The sequence below is a fragment of the Papaver somniferum genome, chromosome 2 (genome assembly GCF_003573695.1).
Source record: "Papaver somniferum cultivar HN1 chromosome 2, ASM357369v1, whole genome shotgun sequence".
NCBI lineage: Eukaryota > Viridiplantae > Streptophyta > Magnoliopsida > Ranunculales > Papaveraceae > Papaver > Papaver somniferum.
The window spans coordinates 198,513,406-198,528,652 of NC_039359.1; the positions used below are offsets into that span (position 1 = coordinate 198,513,406).

General features: G+C 35.7%; 2 protein-coding genes across 4 annotated transcripts; one reads left to right on the plus strand and one right to left on the minus strand.

Moving 5' to 3' along the window:
* Positions 1 to 2,063: 2,063 nt before the first annotated feature.
* On the plus strand, positions 2,064 to 6,200 carry LOC113350183 (probable protein S-acyltransferase 17). Of its 3 annotated transcripts, none has more exons than XM_026594281.1 (11): positions 2,064 to 2,245; positions 2,348 to 2,441; positions 3,116 to 3,210; positions 3,290 to 3,457; positions 3,550 to 3,622; positions 3,748 to 3,800; positions 4,016 to 4,107; positions 4,204 to 4,256; positions 4,429 to 4,554; positions 4,916 to 5,054; positions 5,648 to 6,200. In XM_026594281.1, the coding sequence occupies exons 1-11, from the start codon at positions 2,097 to 2,099 to the stop codon at positions 5,695 to 5,697; spliced, it is 1,092 nt and encodes a 363-aa protein (XP_026450066.1). In that variant the 5' UTR covers positions 2,064 to 2,096; the 3' UTR covers positions 5,698 to 6,200. The 3 variants fall into 3 exon arrangements, with proteins under 3 accessions (XP_026450066.1, XP_026450067.1, XP_026450065.1); XM_026594282.1 differs by having other exon boundaries at positions 5,628 to 5,653; XM_026594280.1 differs by lacking the exon at positions 5,648 to 6,200 and having other exon boundaries at positions 4,916 to 5,541.
* Positions 6,201 to 7,345: 1,145 nt separating this feature from the next.
* LOC113350184 (NADH dehydrogenase [ubiquinone] 1 alpha subcomplex subunit 8-B-like) lies at positions 7,346 to 9,927 on the minus strand. Its single transcript, XM_026594283.1, has 2 exons — positions 9,595 to 9,927; positions 7,346 to 7,831 (listed from the first exon to the last, which is right to left on the minus strand). The coding sequence occupies exons 1-2, from the start codon at positions 9,780 to 9,782 to the stop codon at positions 7,696 to 7,698; spliced, it is 324 nt and encodes a 107-aa protein (XP_026450068.1). The 5' UTR covers positions 9,783 to 9,927; the 3' UTR covers positions 7,346 to 7,695.
* Positions 9,928 to 15,247: the final 5,320 nt, after the last annotated feature.

Genomic DNA, 15,247 nt, shown 5'->3' on the forward strand with positions numbered 1-15,247 from the left:
TACCAGATCCTGAAATACCCACTCACCACCGAGTCCGCAATGAAGAAGATTGAAGACAACAAGAAGAAGAAAACAAGGATGCTTTCAAGAAGATGTACAACATCCAGACAGATAAAGTGAACACCGTTATCAAGTAAGCCTTCTTGATTACTTACGACTAGCTACTTCTTTTTCTTGAAAGGTAGTATATGGATATAGGTCTGGAATGGTTTCACTTAACTCATACATCTGTTTAACTGCACATCACACAAGCCATATGCATGACAATTTGCACGTTTAACTAGCATTGGCAGACTATGGATGTGTAACTAGTAGTTACACATGCTAATTAAATATGTAACTTCTAGGTACACAAGCCAAATAAATGTGTATCTACTAGTTACACATGCAAATTAGATGTGTAACTTATAGTTACACATGCTAATTTGATGGGATATGCATATGTAACTTATAGTTACACATGCTAATTTGATGGGATATGTTATAGTGGTTATATTTATGAAATTGAGAAAAGAACATCAAGTCCTAGTAGTAGGGAGTAGTAGTGGATGCAGATTAGACTAATTAGATGCAGGTTATACTTATAGTTACACATAATAATTAGATGTGTAATTTCTAGTTACACATGATGATTGTATGTGTAACTTATGCTAATATGCATGTGTAACTATTGTTTACATGTGTAACTACTGATTACACATGCATTTTGTTTTCCTGGGTTCATATCTATACCCTGCTGAATCAGTTGTGTGATCATTTTTTGCGATATTAATGTGCTAGCACAAGGTTCCCAGGTGTTTGTATTATTCTGCCAGTATAATTACTGTCTGAAGCTTTACTTTCTGTTGCTTAAAATGTCCTTCGTCATCGATAATATGAAAATGGCTTAGGTACATCTAGACTAGCGCTGTAAAACGTCTTTCTGTTAATACAGTGCTAACAACGTCTTTCTGCTGAAGCAGTGATATCTTAATTAAGAGCTTCTCATTCACTTGCAAGGTTAACTGTATTATTTTATGACTGGTAATTGCTTGATAGTCACCTCTCGTTTTTGCTAGTGTTATTCATTTAGAGATGGATTTGCTGATTTTATGTTGACATATCTAAGTCAGATGCATGTGTAACTCCTAGTTACATAATTCAGATGCATGTGTATCTGCAAGTTACACATGTTATTTAGATGTGTAACTTTTACTTACACATACTGATTTTGGGTACACATATCAATATGTATGTGTAACTCCTAGTTACACTAGTCATATGCATGTGTAACTGCTAGCTACACTAGCCAGATGAATGTGTATCTCCTAGTTACACATGTTATATGCATGTGTAACTCTCAGTTACACAATTCAGATGCATGTGTAACCGCTAGCTACACTAGTCAGATGCTTGTGAAACTGAAATATACATTGTTTTATGTACTGTTCATTTTAATCGTATAAATACTGATTGCTTGTTGTTATATTTCAGGTTTTAGATAACTTCATAAAAGCTAATTGCTTAAACGTGGTAATGGTCTCGCTGGAACTGGAGTTGACGCTGAAAACACAAGTCAGATGCATGTGTAACTCTCAGTTACACTAGATAGACACATATGTAACTCTCAATTACACTAAACAGATGCGTGTGTAACTTCTAGTTACACATGCTAAGAAATTATTGTAAATGAATATTAAAGTAATAACTTTTTTTTTGTGTTTTTTTTTGATGTCTATTTATTTGCATATATATACAAGTGTAACTTTGCATTACACATATCATAAGGATGTGTAACTTCTGGTTACACATGCCATATGCATGTGTAACTTCTGTTTACACCTTCGCACTGTATTTTAATAATTTCGGGCCTAGATTTAATAATTTTGGGCCTAGATTTAAATTTTATTTAATTATGGGCCTGACAATATGCATAAGGGTATCAAGGTCTTTTAAAAACTCGGGGCCTAGATTTAAACTTTTTTTAATTAAGGGCCTCATATTATGGGTTATCCATGGGTTGGGCCTGAGCCTAATTTACCTAACACATTCGTATCAACTAAAACCAAACCAAACCAGTTTTCTGTCGACCTCTCTCCGTCTTTCTCTGTGTAGAAATGGATGTACAGTGGATACTGGTCTGCCATGGATGTTTAACTCTACTAGTAATTGTTTCTTTCTTATGTGGCCAATGGCCAATATTTCAAAACACTTTCATTGAAAAAATTCATTACTTCCTCACTGTTGGTGCCTATGATTATTTCCTGTAAGTTCTCTCCCTCTCTCTATAGTCTTAAATTTTTATCACTAGTCCTTTTAATGATTCATTCGATACTAAAAAGTAAACAATTTGATTCTTTTTGTGCAGGAGATTTATGTTATATGCATTTGGTTCTAAAGGCAGAAATGCAATTCTATCTGTCGAATATTTTTGTTGTGATCGACCTAATCCAACCTTACAGGTTTTTGTAACATACCCCTTTTCTCCCTAGATCTTCAATTTGATTTCTCTTTTCATCCAATTTTATGATAATTTTGCTTTTAGATATCGTCTACTAGGTTCAATTTTATGTTTGTAGCTTAATTTTTTTCTTCTTATGTATAAAATTTCGTTGCTTGGTTGTTGGGCAACAGGTATTTAAATGTTTAGGGTTGTTTGGGATTAGTGAGTTGTTCAGTGTGATCGAGTTTATGCAGATGAATATGAATGTATACTTGTGTTCAGGAGAATTGACTGTTCTCATGGGAAATTAAATTCACTGAATAGAAACACATGAATCAAAAAAAAAATTTCTTTGAAGCAAAGCAAAATTTTAATTGAGTTAGAAGACGGTATTTTATTCAAGAAGCATATACGTGATTAATCAGTTTACATTACTTTGAAAAGAGTTCCGATAGGGTACAGAACTACAGTACTTGTACTAAAAAAAGAATTTTCTTTGCGAGTTGGTATATTGGCGGAGTTGAAGATAATACTGTTAAAGAATAACGGTTGAATGTAGTATAAGAAAAAGGAATGAGAACAATAGCATCGGAAGCTTATTCCTTAATCTGTTAATCGCTATTTGTTTCTAGATTTCATGCAGATATTGGGTGTAGCATATATAGGTCTGATGTTCCATTTTTTTTTTTGCAGGCATTTTATTTAGCTATAATTGCAGGAACATATTATGTTATTGCAGTGTCGTCCTTTGACTATATTCCTGGCTATTACCTATCCGAATATCACAGGTACTGCTCAAGATATGTATGCCAAAGTGTCTTGCTTACCACATCTTGTCAATCGGTGAGACTTTAAATGTTCTTGCAGGTACACAAGCTTCTTGGCAGTTGGTGTTGGTGTTGTACTCTTTCTATTGAGTAGCTTTTCTGATCCAGGAACTGTGAATGCTGACAATGTTACTCAATACCTCTCCTCCTACCCTTATGACAATATCATATTTACAGAAAAAGTGTGCACGACTTGCAAGATTCCAAAGTACGTGTTACGATCTTTTTTATTTTGTTTTATTACAGGGTTCTCTCGAGATTTGTTTCTTTTTTAGTAACTGGAGTTATTTCCTGTAACAGGCCTGCTAGATCCAAGCACTGTAGCATATGTGATCGCTGTGTTGCTAGATTTGACCACCACTGCGGATGGATGGTTGGTTTCTTCTGTTATCTATTGTTTTTTACATTTACTTATCTCTTGGAAGGTTCCAACTCAGTAACATACTTGCGTAAATATGTTCTACTTCTAGTTTTCTAACTTGTTAATTATTATATCAGAATAACTGCATAGGGGAAAAGAATACTCGTTATTTCATGGCTTTCCTACTCTGGTGAGTCATAGCTGTTTATGGGTGTTAACATGGGGTTGATTTTGGCAAGGAAACCTATTTCAGTTGGGTCATTTCACTTTCTAATACTGCTTCAAAAAAGTCACGGACACTGAAATACGAATAGTTGTATATCTCAATTTTCTTAAATGTATTGTGTTGGGTTTGTTGCATATACCTTCATATGAGCATTATCATTTTAACAGATGATTCTACAGGCATTTCCTTCTATGCGTGTATGGAACAATTGCCATCGCTTTGATACTTGCTGGTCAATTGAAGGAGTTTAAGGTTATACACATCCTAACAGGTAAGTTGATTTCCCTTTTAATTGGGCGTTTGAATTGCTTAAAATTCCGACTTCTGAATGTTCACCTAATCAGCTGTCTTTATTTATTCTTTGCAGTTTATTATGGCTTTGAAAATTCATTCTATAGCCTAGCTCCCCATGTTGTACAGGTTAGGATTTTTGGCTATATTATTCTATAATTCGTCAAGTCCTTTTAGAACCGTAATCAAGTTGGAAATACGATTCCTTCACTGTGGTATAGTAGTACACCTCAATCGAGGTATAATTTACATATTTTCCTTGCCCAATCTTTTTCACTAAGTGATTTGTTGGTTATAATAGTGGGTGTTGGGCGCATATAACACACAAATACTTCTGATGGTCTTCTTAGCTGTCGTCTCTTTACTACTTGCTGGGTTCTCTGGGTACCATGCCCATCTCTGTCTTACAAACACCACCACAAATGAGGTACGTCATTCTTACCCTTAATTAGATTCTGATGGCTATTGCGACCTTCCCTACCACCATTGTTCGTTTTTTAGTTCGCTGATTTTGGTATAATCATGTAACAATTGATGACAGGATTCTGTGGTTGTTTGCATTTTCCATATTAGCAAAATTCTTCCCCAAAAGTTATAGTGTGACCTTATCTACCCACATTTATTTAACACATTCAGGAAAACTCCACCTGTGTGGTTAGTGGGGACTTGAACAACTTTATTATTCATCTGGCCCTGCGTGTAAGCTACTCATGATCCTACGGTGGTATCAACAAAATTTAACTCCAGTTGTATAACATACTGGGATTGCTGTTATTTTCATGTGGCAGACATTCAAGTGGAAAGACTACATCAGCTTAAAGATGAAAATAAATGAAGCAAAGGTGAGCGCTGCAGCTCTAAAAGCTAGTATCAGTGGGATGACAGGAGAGACAAAACCACCAGAAAGCAAATGGAAGGCCTTTTTCCGTAAGTCTCCATTAGAAGATGTAGAGGTCATTGTTAAAGATAATATTTACGATAAAGGATTCTTTAGTAATCTTAGTGAGATAGTATTTCCATTGTCAACAAGACGATCATTTTTGGCCAGCAAGTCTGACTGACAATATATCCTATTAATGCTTTCGCGAATTTCCCCATACCCTCTGATTTTGTGCATATACAATATTTAGTAAACCAGTCGCCTTTTGTTTTTTTGGTTAGATACTTGGTTGTAGTTTCAATTAGGGTGAATTTGCCTTGTAACTAGTCATATTGCTGTCTACCTTTAGTTATTAAGCTCTCCAGTATTCTTCAATTAGGGTCCGTAGGAAAGGTATCCTGAACTCAATTTATTTTTCATGTTCCGATTGTTGTTCTCCAACAATATCAGCTTTTATTCGTGATATATTGTTGTTACAAGCATTTTGTTGACTTTTTATTGGTTCTACTTTTTAAAGAGTGTTTAACACCTCAACTGGTATGATGTTTTTTATGTTACTGTCACAACTACCAATTGCATCATGAATCTCAAACTGTGAACATTTGTTACTTAATTTATAGAGAAAAAATGATAATCATAGGGTCTAGCAAAGGTGGTGAATATCGTGGAAGGTGTGACAATAGTGGGTAACATCTGCAACTTTTTGCTTCGATTTTCCAAAAACTTGGGATGGTTGCTTCATACACAGTGCCAGATTGTCCTTGGTAGAGCGGTGTAACTGAAACGCGAAGTCGTATTCTTATGGAACAACTGGTTAGAAGCATGAAGAGTCATGCATATTACCTGTAAATTTGGGGATGTTTGTTTTTCATACAGCTGTTCAATGTTAGGGGGTCCAAGCAGAGCAGTTCCAGTTTCACCCTTGAAACTGCAGAAATGATGGCAACCTACTTTAGAAGTTAGAACACCTACAAATGTTGGGTTGTTCAGTTGAAGCGAGAGTTCACAATCCTAAAGTAAGGAAATTTGATTTGGAAACTGTTAGCGGTTAAATGGATTCTTGAATAACTTGATAATTCTTAACCGTTGTGTGGGCATTAATGAAATGCAAAATTCATGAGTGATGGCATAGTATGAGTACACCTATAATTATCTACTTATGAGGTCGGGATAATGATCCCATTACCGAAGAATTCTACGGATGTTACGAATCTTCTTTGTCGTCAAACAGATGGATAGTGAAATATCTCATTCTCCAGCTCCAGAATTAAGTTTCTAGCTTGCCTTATTCTTTTGGAAAAGACTTGTTTTTGTTTTTTTTTGATGGCTTAGTACAGATGTTGGTTACTGACCTCTGAATACTACTAACAATTACTTGCAAGGTCTAGGGGTCGAACCGAAGCATGAGAACTCGAAGAAACTTGTATTTTTACCAAGATATTCTAGCATTTTGTTGGCTATCAATTATCTCATGGATATCCTTTTTCACTATTAAATCATCTAACAAATCTATATCAAGATTAGAAATGATGGAAGCATTTGTAACATCTTTCTCTCATCCACGTTTTCTGATTGCACCAAGGACTATGACCAGAAACGTCCCTAGTACCCACTTTATAACGCCATCTCCTAAAGTAAGCCACCTCTATCCAAATTACAAGTTATTCCTCTCCTTCCAAATTAAAGAATACTAATCCATCTGTTAGGCGCCAGCACCAGTAAATCAAATTCAAGGAGACGCGACTATTTTACTCAGTATTAGACCTAGTCCTAATCCTCCCTTTGTCCTTTCCATATTTCCTCTACTTCCCCATTTTCTTCCTTTTTGATCGCCACATGTTTATCACTTCTTTCAAATGTTTCAGTACCTTGCTCATTTCCCAGCCCATGCCCATCTTTTTTACTACTTCAATCTCCTCAAATTCGCTTTCATAATTCAAAATTCTTCTTTAGGTTTAAATCCTCCTCATCACCAATACTAAAACTAGACTCATCTTAGGGTAGCTTCAAGGTCCAATATTATAACAAAAATTCTATTTGAACAAGGTAAAAAAACAATGGCAAAACCACTATTCACACATTTTCAATAGGCCCTACCATAAGTGGCCCCCCTACTGTCCTCCGGCAGGGTCCATCCGGACCCACCAAAAAAAAAAGTGAGCTTTTTCAAATGTGGTTTTTGCGTTGTTTAGATACTCGGTTCGTTTAAAACCACTGATATTATAATAAGCAGGTTTAAACCCAAGAGGCATTCAACCAGTGAAAGTCTACTATCCATACTGACAAGAACAAACAACTATAAGCCAAAGCTGTTTTTGCATATTTCTCAAAGACCTAATTTGAAATGAAAAGCAAAAGCAATTAAAATTGTATAATCATTGGAAATAACAACACCACAATGCTGCATATGTGCTGCAGATTGCAGCAGACTAAAAGAGTACAGAAACATAAACATTGTCAACAACAATAGCTGCTACAGCATTTATCAAGAGAGATGGTTTTAGGAGGCAGGACTGTTGCCTGTCAGTGAAGGATCAATTCCTGGCAACTCTGATTTCTACAAAAATAAAACCCATTCAAATACGAAGAATCAATTTTTCAAAAGATGGAGTGAGATGGGTAAATCATGTTTTCTCCATGTAGGTTGTTCTCAATATTATTCCACTCAAGTTACAAAAGCGACAAAGACTATTTGTTCCATGGGCAAGCTTTCTCAAATGCCTCCTGCTCTTTGCGGCATAAATCAAACTCATTGGTGTTATAGTACATGCATCCCGCATAAGCATCCATCTCCTTCGTACATGTCTGATGAAGATGCTTTAACCTGTAAGTCAGCAATGAGTCCATAACATAAAACAAGGCGAATTTTATGCAGAAGGAAACTAGGAAGCAACAAATTAATGAAAACTTTCAAGACTGACTAGTTGGAACCTAACATTTAAGACTTTCCAGTGAATCCAAACTAGATTACTTTAGAGAGATATTCTCTTCTGTTAATAGGTTTTCAAGCTCATGAGTATTGCCTTTCTCTGTTGTTGGAAACTAGGATCAGAAGAGGTTTAGTAGGTATACTCTACTGTAGTACTGTTATTGCTGCTAGTTGTGAAACCTAGTTATGGGATCACGAGATTGAGATAATAGCGGGCATATAATAGCACAAAGGCATTATGGCACATTTAGTATTAGCACTGGGCGACTGCCCCACAGACCAGCACGATGTTACATCTAATTCATGACATGTAAATGTTGTAACCAGCTACTGTAAGAGGTATGCAAAACGTTCCACATCTTAAAGAAAGAGAAACAAATAAAAAGAAGTAATTCAATCACAAGTGAAAAATTTCTTCTCTTTAAACGGACTTCCAAGCAAAACTACCTCCATGATCAAGGTTCATGAAGCTACGCCAGTTGAACAACACTAAGAACTACCAAACGAAACGGCACAAGAAAAGACTCGACAATGACCACTTTGTTACAAATAATCATTGATGAGGAATCATGTCAGAAAGTTATAGAGTATACGAAGTTTGTGGGAGTTATCCATCGAATCAAGTCTCTCAGATTCGGGTGAGAATTCATCACCACAACACCATGTTAAATAGATAAATTAGTTTCATTATTCACCCTAGATCAGATGAAACAAAGAGTAATCATCACCAGACCAAGCCCATGATAATTAAATATTAACATACTCTCAAAGCTCATGCGACAAGCTAATATCCCATAAAGTAAGCAAAACAAAGAAACCATAAGTTGCGTATACGTCCACAACCAGGAAAACAAATATAACAAGCATCATATACCATACCACGTCTTTTAAATTCTGCAGATTCACATTACTAGTCTAACTAAAATCATGAATTGCTCTTCCAAATATAAAAATTCACAGTACGTTGGAAATTAGTCTACTTTCACCAATCTCTAGCTCTTTTGAAGCTATGCACCACTTGGATATACCAAAAATGATGAAAATAACTCCAGACTCATCATTAGCAGCAACCAAAACTAAAAGTTTCACCAAAATCGCCTAAACGTTGCAAGCTATCACCATTTCCTACTTTTACGATCAGGTGACCTGCTATTGAAAAGAGCAACCCTTCTCGGCTAATAAATATAGCATCACACATCCTACCCATTTCTTGGAACTGTGAATGGAAATCTGGTCTTCCTGAACCACACATCACTTCATAACAGCATCCACAGTGGTGTGCACCACATTAAATAAAACATTGCTAATTTTCATTTCGGTGAAGCAAGTTGTACAAAAACTTACAGTTGCCTTAACTTTTAAGTAGAGCAAAGACTGAGGCTCGATTTGACACTCTTACTAAATTTACTCAGATTAATGTGACCCTTATAACCAACTTTCATTTCTACTCCGCTAATAGAATTTCTAACTATTTCTAAACTTCACCTCAACAATTTCATCACCATTAGACAAAACCTAATTGATGTTCGATCCAGAAACAAAATAAATATTACAAATTTCATCACGAAAAACCAATAGAAATGAACCCTAATTATAAAATTCATTATGCCTAATATGTTAATACCACTTTAATTAGATTAGGGCAAAGAATTTCTTACATATTGAGAACACAACTAGTAACTTCACGTCCCTTCTCAAGACATTTCTCAGGATTCTGATCTTTCTTCTTACAATTAAGAAATGCCATGTTTTCAGCTCTGCAAAAAGTAGCGATGTGTTTTGATGATGCCATTAACACTGCTGATGTTGCGATTGGTTCTCCAGCTGGATCAACAGTAGGCTCCATTGATCAAATTTGAAGATTAATTCTACTATCAATTACGAAAATCCCCAAATTTATAAGGGTTTAGGTTGGAAGTGAAGAATGAGAGCCAAATCTGGTTTTTCCACGGAGAGTTTTCGGTCTCTGGAACAAAGCTATGGATTTCTTAACTAGGAAAAGGAGGACCAAAAAATTGTTGGACCGGTACGGGTCTTAGGGTATGGTTTTGGTTATGATGTAGGGTATGGGTATATAAGTGGGTAAGTTATTTACACCCCAAGTTTTGCTTTGTTGTCATGAAGTTTGAACTTCAATAAAACAAATACATACTCACATGTGTGGTAGACCGCCAAATCTGAACCCTAAATATATCACCCTGTGTATGTGACTTAGTGTTGATTAGTGCAAACGATTTGCTGTTTTTTTAGGAAAGTGAAGTGACGAGCGTGCGGGTAGAGATTCCTTGATCGGGCAAATTGCTTAAACTTTTTTCAAACAGATGCACTGCACGAGAGTGCTTTGAGTTCAAGAGATCAATCTGTAGGACTCCGGTCTAAACCAAGACAATGGTCGTTTCAGAGTCAATTCGGTCACAAAGAGGGACGAGGGTCGATCTGTAGGAGGGAAGCTGAAAAGTGTGTGAGATCAATGATGATCGAGGATTATGGATGTGTTTGGAGATTTATGCAAGTTTGTGAACGGTTGAGTTCGGATGAGATAAGTTCTGATCGATTGAGTGATAATTTCTTGTGGATCGAAATTGTTGTTCTTCAATCGTGGATTCGGAAACTTATTTATATTGCAAGAATATTAGACACAATGATCCCCAGTAAGTGTGATGGTTGCTGGAGTGAGAGAGTGGGAAAATAGGAAATCGTGGTCAACCAGTTACAGGTGCGTGAGAGAATTGGTTGATTGTCCATCCACTACTTTTCTAACTCCTTCAACTGCTTGCACGACTTACTCACATTTCTCATCGTGTGTGTACACACGTGCCATAAGCCAATAGACCAAAACCCTAGTGAATATCCCTCCATGTGACATGATTGATATCTCACGATTTTGGAGTATGCAAGGCAGACGTTATTTAATTAGTCAGTTGTTGACTTGACTAGACGATGAGTCTTAGCCTTGATGAGTCAAGCATAATGAACGAATGTGGTATGCTCTGAGACTCATGGATTGAGCATAAGGTGTTTGCTGGGACAAAATAATGGAAAGACGTTGAGTCTTGATAAACTGTAATATATCATTTTACCAGTTGAGGTAATAATGATGTTTTGATAACTTGAATCGACGAACGTCCAATGAGATTTCTCGATCATGGACTTTTTGATAGGAAATGTTGTTGAGCACTCGTCTGCACCATGAGTTATCTAAGAAGAAAGATTATAATGGTTAACTGATGAACCAAATATTGGTTGATGAACCAATGAAATATTAATAGATGGATCAGTGGGATTCTCGGATGTTAATAGTTGAATCAACATGAGGAATATTGTTCGATCGAGCAATTAAATATTGATAGTTAAATCAATATTGCTAGAAGTGAGTTCTGAACCCAGATGATGCTAACTTAAGCAATTTAGTGTTGATAGATGAGCAAAGAAAATATTGCTAATTTAAACAAATATTGCTTGTTTGAGCAAATATTGCTCGATTAATGAATTATTGGTAGCGGAAACAAATAAACTATTAATTAAAAATACTGGTAGCTGGACCGAATATTGTATAATTAATTAAAATGCTGATTGCAGGATCAATATAAAATTATTGGTGTTTGAACCTACTCAGAATTATGCTTTCCAGAGCATTTGATTCGAAACCCTAATTTTGATTGATTATTGATCAATGGATGATTTACTGAAAATCAACCATGAGTGAGATATGGACCGGCTAGGTGCGGTCATCTTATTAGTGAGTGGGTCCGGTCCCGTGTGCGCCTCTCTTTTTATTTTTTGTTATTTTTCCTTCCCTATTTTGCATAGGTTTCCTCGTTCGTCCATATTTTGAATTCTTGTTTATGCATTTGGGTGCTCACTTATGCATATTTGGGTGCTCGCTCGTGCATTATTGTTAAGTACACTCGCACCATTTTCTCGGGGCTTACTCGGTGATGGCCTAAATGCCCGAAAAGTGAATATTTATTACTAATCCATGGAATTCAGCTGGGAATAAGCCATGGAACAGAGTAATGAGATAAAATTGATTATTTTCTGGAAATTCAGTTGATGAATGTTTCATTAGAATTAATCTATGAATGACTCTATACTAGCATGCAATATGTCTAGGAGCATTATGTTTATTCAAGAATCGAGGTATGAGATGGTAGAGACATCATACTCGTTATGAATATTAATTATGTATAGTCAGGGAACATTGAGACATCCTGAAGACATTGACGCTCTATACTAGCATGCAATATGTCTAGGAGCCGTCCAATCATTATCGATTTTATACAGAAGTGTTGATGAAATATGCAAAGTATTGACGCTCAGTTGAGAGGCTTTAGGGATCACATATTCATGCATGCTCTAAGAGGGTGTATGCTCAGTCAGAAATTGTGAAATGATCTTTCATGAATACTAAAATATGAGTCTCACATACGTGTCTGGAGTCGTGTCAGAAATATGCAAGATCATGATTTTACGATTTTATCCTTTATTGAAAATCCACCATCAACACTTAGTCACTGCGGACATACAATAATATGGGGTCTTCAACAGACACCACTGCGTTCATAAGGTACCCTCCCATCCTCGACAGGTGATCCTTTGTCGGCTTTGATACCATCTATGATGGATAAATACTCTACCGGAATTGTCAATACTTAGTCACTGAGATCATCCAGTAGTGTAGAGTTTCCAGTATCCGTTGTTGTATTCATCCAATAATAGCTTTCCAAGAGGTTTATGCTTCTCTCCCTATATGCTTAACTGCAGAGTTATTTCAAATATAAAGCTAATTGTGCTAAAAGGCCATGGCGTAAGTCTAGGTATATCATTACTTGTTCTCCATTTAAACAACCACTGCCAAAATCAAAGGTGTTACACTTTGTGAGTGCAAAAAGGAACATTATAAAGGCACGGATAAATCATTGGAATCCTGCAGGAAGACAACATTAAGCCTTAAAAAATTTAACCCTTATTTAAACTAAATTTAACTAACTAACCTAATAAAAATTTTAAGATAGTTATTGTTAGAGAATTGCTCGGTTGAACCCACCAAGCGTTGGTATGTCAATTTTGGTTGTCATAAAACTCATTTAAAGAGTCGCTTGATTATTTGCTAGAGTCAACTTCGTACAGGTTAGCTAGAAAGTTACTAGGATATGAGACTTACAAGTATTACGTGAAGACTTGAAGATTGTGAAGAAGTAAAGAGCTACAACGAAGACATCATCCTTCCACTTGAGGTTAGTAATATTTGACTTGAACTGTTTCATTCCTAACGTATCTTTCAAATCGTGCATATTGAAAACATAACTGCGAAGCTGTGAATGATTATACTCTAGTTAGACATAGTATTAAGGAATCGCAATACGAAGTATAACGTCTATCTTTTGAACTTCGTATATAAGACATCGACATAATCGTATGAACGCTATTGTGATTATGTGCATGGGTATGGGTGAATATTTCGTCCTAGGAAACAATGTTTTACATTCGTTTAAAGGAAGTACAATTCATAAACTTGTTTTATGAATCGAAATGGAAATCGCTAGGCTTATTGGTATTGTTATTCATTGCAAATATTTGGATTACCAATATGTGTGTTTAGTATAGCCGTTCATAACTTGTTTATGTATCTTGGTAAAACTATTCACAATGCCTGACTTTTGTATTGGTATGACTTTTATTAGTGAAACCGATCTTAAGTAATCACCTGAGATGGTATGATCGATATTTTCAATTGGTGTGACCATTCCTAGTCATTGGGTAACCGATCCTAGAACTTGGTTGGGACTAATCACAAGATGTGTAATCAATCCTTGTAGTAGGTTAATAAGTTTCAGTAATTGGTATTGACCGATCTTATAACTTGTGCAACCGATCACAAGTAAGTACCATAAATAAGTGGTAACCGATCCTGGTACTTAGTTAACAATGCTTTTGGAAACTAATGTGACCGATCCTACTAGCCACTTGGAGGTACAACCGAAACTTGTTTTGGTAGAACCGTTAAACCCATGAATGGTGATTGAATGTTTTTGATCAATCACATAGTTCTTGGAAATCAGATAAACCAATTCTAAACTTGTTTGGAAGTGTGGAAAATCGGTTCCAAGATTGTAAATATGAAAAAGGATTTACAAAGTAAAGATGTCGACATACTTTGAACATGTGCAGTAACTCTTATCTTTTATTGTTCAAAGATTAATAACTAAAGGAGAATCCCGGATCGAAATAAATTGAGAATCTTTTAATTAAGGTTTTTAGTTTCATATGCTTTTAATTTCCAACAATTAAAGTGCATTTCTTTAGAAAATAAAAATTGGTAATGTGTATTTACTAATTGGAGATTTTCTACTGAGATTTCGGTCAATATTTGGACAGAGCATTTCAGGAATTATGAAAATCGAATTTGGAAATATATTGCATATCTTGAGAATATTTTCGGTTTTGGAAATTCCTTGGTGTCCAAACTTCCTTGGTCTATAAATATTGAAGTTTGCATCTCAAGCAAACTAATCCTCACAGCCAGCAAAACTACCTAGTTGTGTTTTTACTGGTGGAGCCATCTATTCGGAGAGGAAAGTAACCTAATTAAGCGAAATCTCTTACGACCGCCCATTTTAAAGACTTCTTTGGGATTGGGAAGCTCTACGAGTACCGTTGGTGGGAAACTAGATAATTGCAGTTTATTATTAATTTTCGATTGATTTGATTGACTAAAGGTTGTTGAACTTTGATTGCATCTAGTTTTTTTATGCTTGAGAATCTTTTCTTCTGATATAATATTCACTCAAACTAGATCGAAGTTTCGACGGAGATCTTTAGACTGTTTGTAGATCTAAAAACGTCTTGTGATAATCTATTACTAACGGACTCCGTTCTGTGTGTGATTGATCACAAGAGATTCAAGTTGTTTGTGTGAAGGTGTTTATTGAAGATCTAAGAAGATTTGAAGACAAAGAAGATTTCTTGTTTGAGTTCATAATCTTTGGTGTGCACAAAACTTGATCGGCTTGGGATCCAACTATAATCAGTTTATCTTTGTGATATTCTTGATTGATTAGTTGAGTAGATCGGCATCAATATATTGTCCTTGTGACTAAGAGTATTGATTGCAAAATCTAGACAATTACTTTGGTAGTTGTATTGAGATAGATCTAAGAACCTGACAAAGGAGTTTATTGGGATAAACAGAAGAGCCTTTTGTCAAACTCATATCACTTGTTTGAAAAGAGTTGTTACCGAACAAATTTGTTGTTCCTTTACATTTGGAATACAAACCAAAGTAATTGTTCCAAGTGCGTGACTTATTGC

Excerpts from the sequence above, each read along its gene's own strand:
- LOC113350183 (XM_026594280.1), top strand. The coding sequence starts at position 2,097 with ATGGATGTACAGTGGATACTGGTCTGCCATGGATGTTTAACTCTACTA. Across the intron at positions 3,458-3,549 it reads ACGACTTGCAAGATTCCAAA|GCCTGCTAGATCCAAGCACT; the intron begins GTACGTGTTACG and ends TTCCTGTAACAG. Across the intron at positions 4,257-4,428 it reads TAGCTCCCCATGTTGTACAG|TGGGTGTTGGGCGCATATAA; the intron begins GTTAGGATTTTT and ends TGGTTATAATAG.
- LOC113350184 (XM_026594283.1), bottom strand. The coding sequence starts at position 9,782 with ATGGAGCCTACTGTTGATCCAGCTGGAGAACCAATCGCAACATCAGCA. Across the intron at positions 7,832-9,594 it reads ACTAGTTGTGTTCTCAATAT|GTTAAAGCATCTTCATCAGA; the intron begins GTAAGAAATTCT and ends GCTGACTTACAG.